This window comes from Arachis duranensis, chromosome 9 (genome assembly GCF_000817695.3).
Source record: "Arachis duranensis cultivar V14167 chromosome 9, aradu.V14167.gnm2.J7QH, whole genome shotgun sequence".
In the NCBI taxonomy this organism is placed as follows: domain Eukaryota; kingdom Viridiplantae; phylum Streptophyta; class Magnoliopsida; order Fabales; family Fabaceae; genus Arachis; species Arachis duranensis.
The window spans coordinates 60,105,380-60,122,416 of record NC_029780.3 but is presented as its reverse complement, the minus strand read 5'-3'; the positions used below and the strand labels follow the sequence as shown (position 1 = coordinate 60,122,416).

At 37.1% G+C, this 17,037-nt stretch overlaps 1 protein-coding gene across 5 annotated transcripts; it reads left to right on the top strand.

The window, feature by feature from the left end:
- The first annotated feature begins 1,609 nt into the window (after window positions 1–1,609).
- Window positions 1,610–16,076, top strand: LOC107465450 (uncharacterized). Of its 5 annotated transcripts, XR_008002786.1 has the most exons (4): window positions 1,610–1,875; window positions 2,612–2,725; window positions 3,885–4,061; window positions 4,212–4,512. XR_008002786.1 is itself a non-coding variant. In XM_052254633.1 (3 exons), the coding sequence occupies exons 1-3, from the start codon at window positions 1,805–1,807 to the stop codon at window positions 16,031–16,033; spliced, it is 252 nt and encodes an 83-aa protein (XP_052110593.1). In that variant the 5' UTR covers window positions 1,610–1,804; the 3' UTR covers window positions 16,034–16,076. The 5 variants fall into 5 exon arrangements, 3 of the variants coding, with proteins under 3 accessions (XP_052110593.1, XP_052110591.1, XP_052110592.1); XM_052254633.1 differs by lacking the exons at window positions 3,885–4,061; window positions 4,212–4,512 and adding an exon at window positions 15,967–16,076; XM_052254631.1 differs by lacking the exons at window positions 3,885–4,061; window positions 4,212–4,512 and adding an exon at window positions 15,967–16,076 and having other exon boundaries at window positions 2,565–2,725.
- Window positions 16,077–17,037: the final 961 nt, after the last annotated feature.

Genomic DNA, 17,037 nt, shown 5'->3' with positions numbered 1-17,037 from the left:
AGTTGGTTGCTGAAACCTTCCAAAATCGCCAGGCACGTGTTGCAATAACAGAATCACGTGCGGACTACGACGCGTGCGCGCTTGGTACGCGTGCACGTCCCTGGTCGATTCTGCAATGTGCGCGTGGGCGCCTTGTGCGCGTGTGCGTGCTTGATCGAGATCAATTCTTTGGCTTTTGTGCTTCTCTCCACTTGCATGCTTTCTTCCTTGCTCCTTTGATCCATGCCTAGCCTATTTCAACCCTGGAATTACTAGCAAACACATCAAGGCATCTTATGGAATCAAAGAGGAATTAGAATTCATCAAAATAAGGCTTAAAAAGCATGTTTTTACACTTAAGCACAAATACGGGAGAGATAACAAAACCATGCTAATTCATAGGCTAAATGCCAGAAAAGGTTATCAAAATACTCTAAATTCAATACAAGATAAACCCTAAAAATGGGGTTTATCAGTAGATCCTAGGGAAGCATTGGTGTTTGTAATCTTGAAAAAGAGATAGTGAAATTACATTATAGTTGTGATGGAGATTGGATGTAGGCTACAATAAACTAAGTAGCTGAACCAGGATACATCTGGTGTTATTCCCTCTTCTCTACTTCGATTCTGTCTCTGTTACTTAGCAGACAAAATGAAAATGTCTCTCAACTTGGTACGAGACAAAAAATAAAAATATTTCCTAAGTTTCTGTGAGAAAATAAAAGTGTTATATAGCAGAAAAAGAAGCTAAGATTCAACACCCCTTCTCTTAGCCACTGATAACCATCAATTAGTATCAGAGTTTTGTCTCAATAAGATCAAGCTTTGCAGCTTGGAGAAAAGGTCCTGATGGCAAATAATAGTGGTTCTAATGTGGTGGCCTATACTCTGACAAAAGGGCAATCCAGCAACAGACCTCCGTTCTTCAATGAAAAGAACTACAGCTATTGGAAAGAGAGAATGAAGATCTTTGTTCAATAAGTAGATTACAACATCTGGAAGATCATTCTGAATGGTCCCCAAGTCCCAACCAAAATAGGAGTAGATGGCGTGGTCACTCCTAAGACTAAGGCCGAATAGAATGAGGAAGATAAAAAAAATAGAGCTGAACGCCAAAGCTTTCAACTTGCTTAATTGTGCTATCAGCTTCGAGGAGTTCTAAAAGGCATTTAGATGCAAAACAACAAAAGAAATCTGGGACAAGCTTCAAGTTACTTATGAAGGCACTACACTAGTCAAGCAAACCAGAATAGATATGCTGAGCAAAGAGTACAAAATGTTCTCCATGAAGGAAGGAGAAATGAGATGAAATGTTTGAAAAATTCAATGTCATCATCACTGGCTTGAATGCTTTGGGGATCACTCATCTTGAACTTGTGCTAGTAAGGAAAGTTCTGAGAAGTCTCACTAAAGAGTGAAAAACTAAAGCTATAGTTATAGTTGAGAGCAGTGGCATTGATCAAATGACATATGATGATCTGAGAGGAAATTTGCTTGCTTTTGAAATTATTTATTTGAAAAATAACACAAAAAAAAGGAATTGTTCTTAAATCATTCACTAAGTCCCTGAATGATGAATCCAGTGGTAATTTATCTGACGATGATTTTGTTATTTTTGCTAAAAAATTCAGGAAATTGATGAAGCAAATGGAACGAAGCAAAGGAGGCAACTCAAGAAAACAAAAATGATACTTAAGCAAGATCATCTGCCACAACTGCAAAGAAGCTGCACATTACAAGTTTGACTGTCTGAAATTGAAGAAGGAAGAAAAGACCAAGAAGGAAAAGAAGAAGGGGATGATGGCCTCTTGGGAAGACCTAGAAAATGATTATGATGAAGAGGTTGAATCGGAGACCAAATTCCAAACATGTTTCATGGCCGATCAAACTGATGAGGTAATTTTCATTGAACTTACTACTGAAGACCTTCATCTTATGATTGATCATTTCACTGAGAAACTAAGATACATCTTAAATGAAAATCATGAACTTGAATCTCAAAATGACATTCTAAAGACAAAAAATGATTTTCTTAAAGATAAATTAAGGGAAGTTAAAACTGCTATTGATTTTGTTAAAGAAAAAAAGAGGCTAAAGGAAAAACTTAAGGGCTGTGAGAAACAACATTCTGTGATCGCATACTTAAATTGTTTTAAAGAAAATGAAAGGTTGTACAAAGAGGTAAAAAGTCTAAAAGAGGACCTAGCTAACTTTGCTCAATGTTCTGAAAATTTGAATCAACTTTTGGTTAGTCAAAAACCTGTCTATGATAAAGCTGGTTTGGGTTTTCACAAGAAATCTAAAATATTTATTGAAAAATCCCCTTTTTCAAATATGGCTTCCACTTCAGATGACATAAAATTTCAAAACCCAACAAAACTGAAAAAATAGTAACCAAAAAGATTTTGTCGGTTATGCAATCAGAATGGGCATTTTCCTATTCAATGTTTCATAAGTGAAAGAATCATTGGAGATAAAGTGTATAAAGTAATTGAGAACTACAATGGTCTTGGACAATAGAGATGGTTTGACATTAAAGGATCCAAATGATTTGGATACCTAAGGTCACTTGAGAATTTTTGTAGGTTTGCCTAGCATCTAAAAGAAATGACAACATGTGGTATTTGGACAGCGGATGCTCTAGCCATATGACCGGAAGGTCTACATTCTTCATCAAGCTAGATGAGTATGATGAAGGGTTTGCAACTTTCGATGACAATGGAAAAAGGAAAGATAGTGGCCATAGGTAAAGTGGGTAAAAATTTTTCATCCTTCATAAATGATGTTTTTCTTGTTGATGGTTTAAAACACAACTTGCTAAGCATTAGCCAATTATGTGATCTTGGATATTTGGTTATTTTTAGAAGATTGAACTACTTAGTCATTTGTGAAAAATCTGGTGAAATTTTGTTTGAAGCAAAAACATGTAACAATGTGTATGGAATCACACTAGAGGATTTAAAAGATCAAAAAGTAACTTGTTTTACCTCCATGGAATATGAAAAATGGCTTTGGCATAAGAAATTGGGACATGTTATCATGTATCGAATTTCAAAACTTATTAAAAAAAATTTAGTTAGAGGAATTCCCAAAACTAAATTTGACAAGGACTTCACTTGTGATGCTTGTCAATTGGGCAAACAAATAATATATTTTTTAAGCCCAAAGATGGAATCTCTACCAAAAGTCCATTAGAAATATTGCACATTGATCTTTTTGGTCCTACTAGAACTAAAAGTTTAGGAGGTAAACATTATGGCTTGGTAGTAGTTGATGACTACTCTAGATTTGGATGGGTACTTTTCTTAGCTCACAAAAATGATGCTTTCAATGCTTTTCCTTCTCTTTGTAAAAGAATTCAAAGCGAAAAAGATTTGAAAATTGCGCATATAAGAAGCGATCATGGTAAAGAATTTGAAAATCAACATTTTGAAAATTTCTGTGATGAGTTTGGAATTTCTCATAATTTTTCATGTCCTAGAACTCCCCATAAACTGGGGTTGTTGAAAGGAGAAATCGAAGTCTTCAAGAAATGACTAGGGCAATGCTTTGTGAAAATGAGGTTCCTAAATTCTTATAGGCAGATGCTATAAACATAGCTCGCTACATTTTAAATAGAACCATCATTAGAAAACATTTGAAGAGAACTGCCTATGAACTATGGAAAGGAACCCCTTCAAATCTCAAATACTTTCACATATTTGGATACAAATGTTTTGTATTAAATAACAAATATAACATTGGAAAATTTGATCCAAAGTCTTATGAAGGTGTGTTTGTAGGATACTCAACTACAAGTAAAGCTTATAGAATCTATCTCAGAGAACATAGGACTATTGAGGAATCCATACATATGTCTTTTTCTGATACTAACTTCATTCCAAGTGCTATAAATGATGATGCAGGAAATAAAGTTGAGTGAAGTCCTCAAGTGAATCAAGATAATGTCGATTCAGGTCCCTCTATGGAAACTGTCAGTTCTGTACCTGCTCCTCAGAACGAAGGAGACATTTATGTTTTGTCTCCTGATGATGCCAGAGAAGTTAGATCGATGAACGATGCAGAACCAAGTCAAGGCTAAGGTGAATCCTCATCCCAAAAGCCTAGAGAGTGGAAGTTCTTGAAAAACTACCCACATGATTTTATCATTAGAGATCCATCTCATGGAGTAACTACAAGATCCTCAAGAAAGAAAGCCGAAACTAACAATGTTGCTCTCTTATCCCATTCAGAACCTCAAAATGTAAAGCAAGCTCTTGAAGATCCCTCATGGGTAAAGGCCATGGAAGAAAAGTTAAGTCAATTCGAAAAGAATGAGGTTTGGTCTCTCATACCTTACCCAAATGGTAAGAAGGTAACGGGTACAAAGTGGATTTTCAGAAATAAATTGGGTGAGGTAATGCATATGCATCTGAGATAGATTAGTGAGCTAGTTTAGTTAGTTTTAGCTTAGTTTCATGCATTTTCCTTGTAATAAACAAGCATTTGGATGTCTTATTTCTTCATGCATTAATGCATCAAGTACTAGTTAAATTGTGGTCAATTTCATGAAAATAATACAAGATTATATTGCTTTTAAATCAATGAAATATCTTGTGATTATTCATGGAATGGCAAAACTTTGATGCAATTGTTGTGGTTGATGACAAGTGAAGCAGAGAAGTAACAGGGGATGGCAAAAAGCAGAGCATTAGCAATGAACGTCCAAGCCACAAACACCAGGGGAGAGCGTTATTGGCGCTAACACTAGCCTCACAAACTCTAGCAAAGAGAGATGGTAGCAACATTATTGGCGCTAATGCTAGCCTCACAAACGCCAGCAAAGAGAGATGCTGGCAGCGTTATTCGCGCTAACTTGACCCTCACAAATGCCATGCAAGATATTAAAGGGCGTTAGCAGCGTTAACGTTGGCCCATTAATGCCAGACTCAAAGAGATGGGAGCGTTGGCCAGGCCAACACTGTTCTAACAATGCCCAAGGTCAACAAGCACCATGCAACGTAGCGTTAGTAACGCTAACGCTAGCTTCAGTAACGCTAGGCACAACGTTAGTAGTGCTAGCGCCACTTCAGCAACGCCAGGGTCTAAATGGCATGCACGCTTCAGTGTTATTAACGCTAACGCTATGCCTAATAACGCCTGCGATAGTTTTCAAACTTGAGATTGGAGAAATTGGCCATGGTGCGTATGCACGACCCAGTGCACGTACACACAAAATGATGATATTTCAGGCATGTGTACACATGGGACAGAATGCTTATGCACAAGGGCAGATTTTACAATGGTGCTTACACACGTGCAGTGGTGCGTACACACAACTGAAGAATATCGTTGGTAAAGCTAACGCTGGGGAAACGCTACGTGAGCCTGGGAGTAGAATTTTCGTAACGTTAGCAACGCTATCGTCAACCCACTAACGCCAACTCCATGTTACCAATGCCAAGTACACAAAAGGGATCTGATTGAAGATTTGAAAGGTCCACTTCCAGAGATTTGAAGGTGTACCTCAGGAGCTCGAAAATTTGTATAAATAAGTGGTACTTTGAAATAGGAAAGGATTTTTGGGACATTCTGAATACCACACTCTAGATCACTTTTACTTTCATCTCTCTTGTTTGTGCTTCTCTTTTTCTTCTTATTTTTGGATACTTAGTTTAATTTTCAGTTTGGAATTTTCTTTGTAGTGAAGCTATGAGCAATAAACCCCAATTCATTAGGGGGGGACTCTATTTTAGTTTCAATGGATTAATACTTATTATCTTCTTCTCAATTCAAGTGTTATTTATCTTAGAGAAAATCTTTGTGCTTCATAGACCCAATCACCATCAAGAGAGGGATTGAATCTACTTAAATTTCATGATGAACTTGAGAAAGGAGTCATGAAATTCAGATTGTGATTTGTCTCTCATAACCCTCTTGATTGATACATTCTTAGTAGATAAGTGAGATATAATCTCTTTGAATTGAAATCCTAGGGGTAGTGTGGCATTAAGATTAGGAATTGAGTTTCATCTTTTCTCATGAGTAGTTAGATCAAGAGATTGGCAATTGTTTATGACAAGAGAAATTAGATTACCGAGAGATTGGAATCCAATTACTTATAATCTGCTATAGATCTATTTCACATGATTGAGAAGGAAATGATGAACTATTGATTCAGGAAGGATTATAATATCTCCAATCCCTAATGATATCACCCATTATCATTTTTTATCTTAATTCTCTTAAATTGCCAATTTAATTTGACACCCATTACCCCAATGTCCTTTACAATTATGCAATTTACATTTCTCTGCCATTTACATTTCTGCTTTTAGTTTCTTGCAATTTAAATTTCTTCCATTTACATTTACATTTCTCTTTAAATTCCATTACTCTTTATTCTTATGCATTTTACTTTTCTTGTTATTGTACTTGTTGAATATACAAAAAAATTCATTAAATGTCTGTTTAACTAGAATATCCACTTAACTAAGGTTGCTAGATCTATCAATCTCTGTGGGATCGACCTCACTCAAAGTGAGTTATTACTTGTTACGATTTGGTATACTTGGCGGTGGAATCATTGTATAATTTTTCCGTATCAAGCTTTTGCGCTGTTGCCGGGGATTCATATAGATTGACAATGATTAAGTTGATGGATACCTAGATTAAACTTTTTTTTCTTCTATTTTGCACACTAACTGTTTGACACTTGGTGTCACCTAACTCTAACCTCACTCTTTTGAGAGTGATCACTCTTTCAAGTTGGTTTGTTTGTGTTCTGGTGTGTGCTAAGAGGAAGAAGAGGAGGATCAACTTCTTTTGATTTTAAACCTGAGAGGACTTTCCTAAGGTTAAGGAGAGACGCAAGAGGCAAAGGGGTTATTGGTGAAGAGGAGGAAGACCTAGATCAAGAATGGAGGATGACATACACCATCAACATGAAAAGGTTGCTAACAATAATGTTCAACCTAGTAGAAGGATGTTAGCCTCTTATACCATTCCCAATCCCAGGAATTATGGAAGCAGCATACTTACTCCTAATGTGCATGCAAATAATTTTGAGCTCAAACCTCAGCTCATCACTCTAGTCCAGAACAATTGTCAGTATGAAGGAGGTCCCTTAGAAGACCCCAATCAACACTTGTCTGTATTTTTGAGAATATGTGATACAATTAAGGCAAATATGGTGTATCCTTACATATATAAGCTGCTTTTGTTTCCCTTCTCTCTAAGAGACAAAGCATCTCAATGGCTAGAAAGATTTCCCAAGGAAAGCATCACAAATTGGGATGATTTGTTTAACAAGTTTTTAGCCAAGTTCTACCAACCCCAAAGAATCATCAAGTTGAAAACAGCGGTGCAAACCTTCAGGAAAATGAAGGGAGAATCACTTTATGAGGCTCGGGAGAAACACAAAGCACTAATAAGGAGGTGCCTGATGAGCGGATAATTTATATGCTTTTTGGCATTGTTTTTAGGTAGTTTTTAACATGATCTACTTAATTTTAGGGATGTTTTCATTAGTTTTTATGCTAAATTCACATTTCTGGACTTTACTATGAGTTTGTGTGTTTTTCTGTGATTTCAGATATTTTCTGGCTGAAATTGAGGGACCTGAGCAAAACTCTGATAAGAAGGCTGACAAAGGACTGTTGATGCTGTTGGATTCTGACATCCCTACACTCGAATTGGATTTTCTGGAGCTACAGAACTCCAAATGGCGAGCTCTCAACGCCGTTGGAAAGTATACATCCAGAGCTTTCCTGCAATATATAATAGTCCACACTTTATTCAAGATTTGATGACGTAAACTGGCGCTCAATGCCAGTTCTATGCAGCATTCTGGAGTCAAACGCTAGAAACACGTCACGAACCAGAGTTGAACGCCCAAAACACATTACAACTTGGCGTTCAACTCCAAGAGAAGACTCAGCTCGTGGATAGATCAAGCTCAGCCCAAGCACATACCAAGTGGGCCCCAGAAGTGGATTTATGCATCAATTACTTACCTCTGTAAACCCTAGTAGCTAGTTTAAGTATAAATAGAACTTTTTACCTTTGTATTATTAATCCTGGATCCTGAATTGTATTTTTTGATCCGGTGACAGAGTATTTGGACCGTTTTCACTGAGAGGATGGGATGTAGCCATTGACAACGGTGATGCCCTACATACAGCTTGCCATGGAAAGGAGTAAGAAGGATTGGATGAAAGGAGTAGGAAAACAGAGATTCAACAGGGACAAGCATCTCCATACGCTTATCTGAAATTCCCACCATTAATTTACATAAGTATTTCTATCCTATTTTATTTATCTTTTAATTATCTAATCCAATCACATTTGAATCAGCCTGACTGAGATCTACAAGATGACCATAGATTGCTTCATACCAACAATCTCCCATAGATTGCTTCATACCAACAATCTCCGTGGGATCGACCCTTACTCACGTAAGGTATTACTTGGACGACCTAGTGCACTTGCTGATTAGTTGTGCGGAGTTGTGACTAAATGTAATTCATGTGTGAGAGCTACCAAATTATTGGAGCCATTGTTGATGATCACAATTTTGTCCACCAAGTTTTTGGATCCGTTGCCGGGGATTGTTCGAATATGGACAACTGACGGTTCATCTTGTTGCTCAGATTAGGTAATTTTCTTTTCAAAAACTTTTCAAAAATCTTTCAAAAAAATATTTTTATCCCTATTTTCAAAATTTTTTTTTAAAAATAAATCATTCTATGGCTTCAAAACATTTAAGAATGGATTCCAGAGTTTCATGAAGCATGTTGAATCCTGGCTGGCTGCAAAGCCATATTCAAACTCCTTTGGAATTGGTCTTCAACTAATCACCACAATGCATGTAATTCCATCCTAAAGCTGACTGGCTATTAAGCCATGTCCAACCCTTTGATTGGAGCTTTGGGCTAATATTGAAAGATTCCTGGAATTCTTCTTAAAGATTTTGAATTTCTTATTTTCTTTTTCCTATATGTTTTTCGAAAAAATAAAATAAAATACAAAAAAAAATTAGAAAAAAATCAAAAATATTTTGTGTTTCTTGTTTGAGTCTTGAGTCAATTTTTAAGTTTGGTGTCAATTGCATGTTTTTAAAATTATTATGCATTTTTTGAAAATTCATGCATTCATAATGTTCTTCATGATCTTCAAGTTGTTCTTGGTAAGTCTTCTTATTTAATCTTGATGTTTGCTTGTTTTGTATCTTTTGTTGTTTTTCATATGTATTTTTTGTTTGTTAGAGTCCAAGCATTAAAGAATTCTAAGTTTGGTGTCTTGCATGTTTTCTTTGCATAAAAAATTTTTCAAAAATATGTTCTTGATGTTCATCATGATCTTCAAAGTGTTCTTGGTGTTCATCTTGACATTCATAGTGTTCTTGCATGCATCTTGTGTTTTGATCCAAAATTTTTATGTTTTGGGTCATATTTGTGTTTTTCTCTCTCATAATTAAAAATTCAAAAATCAAAAAAAATATCTTTTCCTTAATTTTCTCATAATTTTCGAAAATTTGAGTTGACTTAGTCAAATATTTTTAAAATTAGTTGTTTCTTACAAGTCAAGTCAAATTTTCAATTTTAAAAATCCTATCTTTTCAAAAATTTTTCAAAAATCAAATCTTTTTCATTTTTATCTTATGATTTTCGAAAATTTAAAAATATTTTTCAAAAATCTTTTTTAATTTTATCTTTATTTTCGAAAATTATGCTAACAATTAATGTGATTGATTCAAAAATTTAAAGTTTGTTACTTTCTTGTTAAGAAAGGTTCAATCTTTAAATTTTAGAATCATATCTTTTAGTTTCTTGTTAGTCAAGTAATTAATTTTAATTTTAAAAATTAAATCTATCTTATCTTATCTTTTATATCATATCTTTTTCAAAATTTTGTCTTATCCAAAAATTTGATTTCAAAATATCTTCTTATCTTCTTATCTTTTCAAAAATGATTTTCAAATCTCTTTCAATCAACTAACTAACTTTTTGTTGGTTTCTTATCTTTTTCAAAACCACCTAACTACTTTTCTATCTCTAATTTTTTCAAAACCACCTAACTACTTTTTTATCTCTAATTTTCGAAATTATCTCCTTCTTTTTCAAAAATTATTTTTAATTAATTAATTGTTTCAAATTTTAATTTTAATTTTAATTTCTTATCTTAATTTTCAAAAATCATTAACTCCTTTTCAAAAATATTTTCGAAAATCTCTTTCTCATCTTCTTCTATTTATTTATTTATTTACTAACACTTCTCTTCACCTCTCTTCATCTCAATTCACTACCCCTATCCTCACCCTTCTGTTTGGAGGCTCCTTTCTTTATCCCATTTCTTCTTCTACTAATAATAAGGAACCTCTTTACTGTGACATAGAGGATTCCTCTTCTTTTCTTGTTTTCTTCTCTTTCATATGAGCAGGAACAAGGAAAAAGGCATTCTTGTTGAAGCTGATCCAGAACCTGAAAGGACTTTGAAGAGGAAACTAAGAGAAGCTAAATTACAACAATCCAGAGACAACCTTATTGAAATTTTCGAACAGGAAAAAGACATGGCAGCCGAACCTAACAACAATAATGCAAGGAGGATGCTTGGTGATTATACTACACCTACTTCCAAGTTTGATGGAAGAAGCATCTCAATTCCCACCATTGGAGCAAACAATTTTGAGCTGAAACCTCAACTAGTTGCTCTAATGCAACAAAACTGCAAGTTTCATGGACTTCCATCAGAAGATCCCTATCTTTTAACTGAGTTCTTGTAGATCTGTAAGACTGTAAAGACGAATGGAGTAGATCCTGAAGTCTACAGGCTCATGCTTTTCCCTTTTGCTGTAAGAGACAGAGCTAGAACATGGTTGGATTCACAACCTAAAGATAGCCTGGACTCATGGGATAAGCTGGTCACGGCCTTCTTGGCTAAATTCTTTCTTCCTCAAAAGCTGAGCAAGCTTAAATTGGATGTTCAGACATTCAAATAAAAAGATGGTGAATCCCTTTATAAAGCTTAGGAAAGATACAAGCAACTGATCAAAAGGTGTCCTTCTGACATGCTTTCAGAATGGACCATTCTGGATATATTCTATTATGGTCTATCTGAATTCTCTAAGATGTCACTGGACCATTCTGCAGGTGGATCCATTCACCTAAAGAAAATGCCTGCAGAAGCTCAAGAACTTATTGACATGGTTGCAAATAACCAGTTCATGTACACTTCTGAGAGGAATTCCGTGAATAATGAGATGGCTCAGAGGAAGGGAGTTCTTGAGATTGATGCTCTGAATGCCATGTTGGCTCAGAATAAAGTGTTGACTCAGCAAGTCAACATGATTTCCCAAAGTCTGAATGGATGTCAAAATACATCCAACAGCACTAAAGAGGCATCTTCTGAAGAAGAAGCTTATGATCCTGAAAACCCTGCAATGGCAGAGGTAAATTATATGGGTGAACCTTATGGAAACACCTATAATTCACCATGGAGAAATCATCCAAATTTCTCATGGAAGGATCAACAAAAGCCTCAACAAGGTTTTAATAATGGTGGAAGAAATAGGCTCAACAATATCAAGCCTTATCCATCATCTTCTCAGCAACTGACAGAGAATTATGAACAGAATACCTCTAACTTAGCAAATTTAGTCTCTGACCTGTCTAAGGCCACTTTAAGTTTCATGAATGAAACAAGGTCCTCCATTAGAAATTTGGAGGCACAAGTGGGCCAGCTGAGTAAGAAAGTCACTGAAACTCCTCCTAGTACTCTCCCAAATAATACAGAAGAGAATCCAAAGAGAGAGTGCAAGGCCATTGATATAGTCAATATGGCCGAATGCAAGGAGGAAGGGGAGGACGTGAATCCCAATGAGGAAGACCTCATGGAATGTCTCCCAACCAAGAAGGAGTTCCCTATTGAGGACCTAAAAGAATCTGAGGCTCATATAGAGACCATAGAGATTCCATTAAATCTCCTTCTGCCATTCATGAGCTCTGAAGATTATTCTTCCTCTGAAGAGGATGAAGATGTAACTAGAGAGCAAGTTGCTCAATATCTAGGAGCCATCATGAAACTGAATGCCAAGTTATTTGGTAATGAGACTTGGAAAGGTGAACCTCGCTTGCTCATTAGTGAACTTGATACATGGGTTCAGCAAACTCTACCTCAAAAGAAACAAGATCTTGGGAAATTCTTAATATCCTGTATCATAGGCACCATGACCTTTAACAAGGCTCTGTGTGATCTAGGGTCAGGCATAAACCTTATGCCACTCTCTGTAATGGAGAAACTGGGGATCATTGAGGTACAGCCTGCCTCATTCTCATTACAATTGGCAGACATGTCAGTAAGACAAGCTTATGGATTAGTAGAGGATGTGTTGGTAAAATTAAAGGCCTTTACATTCCTATTGATTTCATAATCTTAGACACTAGGAAGGAGGAGGATGAATGCATCATCCTTGGAAGACCTTTCCTAGCAACAGCAGAAGCTGTGATAGATATTAACAGAGGAGAATTAGTCCTTCAATTGAATGGGGACTACCTTGTGTTTAAGGCACACGGCTATCCTTCTGTAACAAGGGAGAGTAAGCATGCAGAGCGTCTCTCAATACAGAGTCAAACAGAGCCCCTACAATCAAACTCTAAGTTTGGTGTTGGGACTATACAACATTGATCTGATCACCTGTGAGGCTCCATGAGAGCCCACTGTCAAGCTATTGACATTAAAGAAGCGCTTGTTGGGAGGCAACCCAATTTTTATTTATCTAATTTTATTTTTATTTATTTGTTATTTTGTGTTTTAGTAGGTTCATGATCATGTGGAGTCACGAAAAAAATATTAAAATTAAAAACAGAATCAAAAATAGCAGAAGAAAAATCACACCCTGGAGGAAGGACTTACTGGCGTTTAAACGTCAGTAAGGAGCATCTGGCTGGCGTTCAACGCCAGAACAGAGTATGAACCTGGCGCTGAACGCCAGAAACAAGCAACATCCTGCCATTTGAACGCCAGAAATATGCCATGAGGAAAGCTGGCGCTGAACGCCAGTAACAAGCATGGAACTGGCGTTCAACGCCAGAAACATGCAACACATGGGCGTTGAACGCCTAGAACGTGCACCACTTCGGCGTTTAAACACCAGAATGGTATGCTAAGGCATTTTACATGCCTAATTGGTACAGGGATGTAAATCCTTGACACCTCAGGATCTGTGGACCCCACAGGATCATCACAGAATCTGTGGACCCCACAGGATCCCCACCTAACATATTCCCACCTTACCTCCTAATTAATCCTATAACACACTTTCCCAAAAACCCTTCACCAATCACCTCAATCTCTCTTCCCAATTACCCCCTTCACCACTCACATCCATCCACTCTTCCCCATAAACCTCACCTACCTTCAAAATTCAAAAATATTTCCCACCCAAACCCACCCTAAAATGGCTGAACCTACCCTCTCTCACTTCCCTATATAAACCCCTCCATTCTCCTTAATTTTCACACAACACACACCTCTCTTCTCCTTCTTTGCCGAATACACCTCTCCCCCTCTCCTCCATATTTTCTTCTTCTTCTTCTTCTTTTCTTTCTTCTCTTGCTCGAGGGCGAGCAATATTTTAAGTTTGGTGTGGTAAAAGCATAAGCTTTTTGTTTTTCCATTACCATTGATGGCACCTAAGGCCAGAGAATCCTTTAGAAAAGGGAAAGGAAAGACAAAAGCTTCCACCTCCGAGTCATGGGAGATGGAAAGATTCATCTCCAAAGCCCATCAAGACCACTTCTATGATGTTGTGGCCAAGACGAAGGTGATCCATGAGGTCCCTTTCAAGCTCAAAAAATGAGTATCCGGAGATCCGACATGAGATCCAAAGAAGAGGTTGGGAAGTTCTAACCAACCCCATTCAACAAGTCAGAATCTTAATGATTCAAGAGTTCTATGCCAATGCATGGATCATTAGGAACCATGATCAAAGTGTGAACCCGAGTCCAAAGAATTATCTTACAATGGTTCGGGGGAAATACTTAGATTTTAGTCTGGAAAATGTGAGGTTGGCGTTCAACTTACCCATGATGCAAGGAGATGCACGCCCCTATACTAGAAGGGTCAACTTTAATCAAAGGTTAGACCAAGTCCTTATGGACATATGTGTGGATGGAGCTCAATGGAAAAGAGACTCCAAAGGCAAACCGGTTCAACTAAGAAGACTGGACCTCAAGCCTCTGGCTAGAGGATGGTTGGAGTTCATTCAACGCTCCATCATCCCCACTAGCAACCGATCTGAAGTTACTGTGGATCGGGCCATCGTGATTTATAGCATCATGATTGGAGAGGAAGTAGAAGTTCATGAAGTCATCTCCCATGAATTTTACAAAATAGCCGATAAGTCCTCTACTTTGGCAAGGCTAGCTTTTCCTCATCTTATTTGCCATCTATGTTACTCAGCTAGAGTTATCATAGAAGGAGACATCCTCATTGAGGAGGACAAGTCCGTCACTAAGAAAAAGATAGAGAAAACAAGAGAGCCTACTCATGGAACCTAAGAGACGCATGAGGAAGCTCATCACCAAGAAATTCCTGAGATGCCTCAAGGGATGCACTTTCCTCCCAACAACTATTGGGAACAACTCAACACTTCCTTAGAAGATTTGAGTTACAATGTGGATCAATTAAGGGTGGAGCATCAAGAGCACTCCATCATTCTCCATGAAATTAGAGAAGATCAAAGGGCAATGAGGGAGGAGCAACAAAGGCAAGGAAGGGACATAGAAGAGCTTAAGGACATCATTGGTCCTTCAAGAAGAAGACGCCACTAAGGTGGATTCATTCCTTGTTCTTTTTTTTTTCTGTTTTTCGGTTTTTATGTTATATGTTTATCTATGTTTTGTGTCTCTACTTCATGATCATTAGTAGTTAGTAACTATGTCTTAAAGTTATAAATAAATTCCATGAATCCTTTACCTCTCTTAAAAGAAAAATGTTCCTAATTCAAAAGAACAAGAAGTACATAATTTTTGAATTTATCCTTGAATTTAGTTTAATTATATTGATGTGGTGACAATACTTTTTGTTTTCTGAATGAATGATTAAACAATGCATATTTTTGATCTTGTTATTTATGAATGTTAAAATTGTTGGCTCTTGAAAGAATGATGAACAAAGAAAAATGTTATTGACAATCTGAAAAATCATGAAATTGATTCTTGAAGTAAGAAAAAGCAGTGAAAAAGCAAAAGCTTGCGAAAAAAATGGCGAAAAAAATTTAGAAAGAAAAAGAAAAAGCAAGCAGAAAAAGCCAATAGCCCTTAAAACCAAAAGGCAAGGGTACCCTTAAAACCAAAAGGCAAGGGTAAAAAGGATCCAAGGCTTTGAGCATCAATGGATAGGATGGCCCAAGGAAATAAAATCCAGGCCTAAGTGGCTAAATCAAGTTGTCCCTAACCAAGTGCTTGTGTCATGAAGGTCCAAGTGAAAAGCTTGAGACTGAGTGGTTAAAGTCGTGATCCAAGGAAAAAAGAGTGTGCTTAAGAGCTCTGGACACCTCTAACTAGGGAATCTAGCAAAGCTGAGTCACAATCTGAAAAGGTTCACCCAATTATGTGTCTGTGGCATTTATGTATCCGGTGGTAATACTGGAAAACAAAGTTCTTAGGGCCACGGCCAAGACTCATAAAAGTAGTCGTGTTCAAGAATCAACATACTTAACTAGGAGAATCAATAACACTATCCGAAATTCTAAGTTCCTAGAGACATATTTTGGGATTTATAGTATATTCTCTTCTTTTTATCCTATTTGATTTTCAGTTGCTTGGGGACAAGCAACAATTTAAGTTTGGTGTTGTGATGAGCGGATAATTTATACGCTTTTTGGCATCGCTTTTACGTAGTTTTTAGCATGATCTAGTTACTTTTAGGGATGTTTTCATTAGTTTTTATGCTAAATTCACATTTCTGGACTTTACTATGAGTTTTTGTGTTTTTCTGTGATTTCAGGTATTTTCTGGCTGAAATTGGGGGACCTGAGCAAAACTCTGATAGGAGGCTGACAAAGGACTGCTGATGCTGTTGGAATCTGACCTCCCTACACTCGAAATGGATTTTCTGGAGCTACAGAACTCCAAATGCGTGCTCTCGACGGCGTTGGAAAGTAGACATCCAGAGCTTTCCAGCAATATATAATAGTTCATACTTTATTCGTGATTAGACGACATAAATTGGCGCTCAACGCCAGTTCCATGCTGCATTCTGGAGTCAAACGCCAGAAACACGTCACGAACCAGAGTTGAACGCCCAAAACACGTTACAACTTGGCGTTCAACTCCAAGAGAAGCCTCAGCTCGTGGATAGATCAAGCTCAGCCCAAGCACATACTAAGTGGGCCCCGGAAGTGGATTTATGTATCAATTACTTACCTCTGTAAACCCTAGTAGCTAGTTTAAGTATAAATAGAACTTTTTACCTTTGTATTATTCATCCTGGTTCCTGAATTGTATTTTTTGATCCTATGATCACGTTTGGGGCCTGGCCATTCGGCCATGCCTGGACCTTCACTACTTATGTATTTTCAACGGTGGAGTTTCTACACACCATAGATTAAGGGTGTGGAGCTCTGTTGTACCTCGAGTTTTAATGCAAGTACTTCTATTTTTTATTCAATTCGACTTATTCTTGTTCTAAGATATTCGTTGCACTTCATCTTGATGAATGTGATGATCCGTGACACTCATCATCATTCTCACCTATGAACGCGCGTGATTGACAACCACTTCCGTTCTACCTTAGACCGGGCGCATATCTCTTGGATTCCTTAATCAGAATATTCGTGGTATAAGCTAGAATTGATGGCGGCATTCATGGGAATCCGAAAAGTCTAACCTTGTCTGTGGTATTCCAAGTAGGATTTCGGGATTGAATGACTGTGATGAGCTTCAAACTCCTGAAGGCTGGGCATTAGTGACAGACACAAAAGAATCACGGGATTCTATTCCAACCTAATTGAGAACCGACAGATGATTAGCCGTGCTATGACAGAGCATTTGGACCATTTTCACTGAAAGGATGGGA

What these genes read in the sequence shown, in the direction of transcription:
- LOC107465450 (XM_052254631.1), top strand. Translation starts at nt 1,777, where the DNA reads ATGATGGCCTCTTGGGAAGACCTAGAAAATGATTATGATGAAGAGGTT. An exon ending in TGGCCGATCAAACTGATGAG is followed by an intron (nt 1,876 to 2,564) that starts GTAATTTTCATT and finishes GAATTTTTGTAG; the next exon opens with GTTTGCCTAGCATCTAAAAG. An exon ending in AGGAAAGATAGTGGCCATAG is followed by an intron (nt 2,726 to 15,966) that starts GTAAAGTGGGTA and finishes CTGTGATTTCAG; the next exon opens with GTATTTTCTGGCTGAAATTG.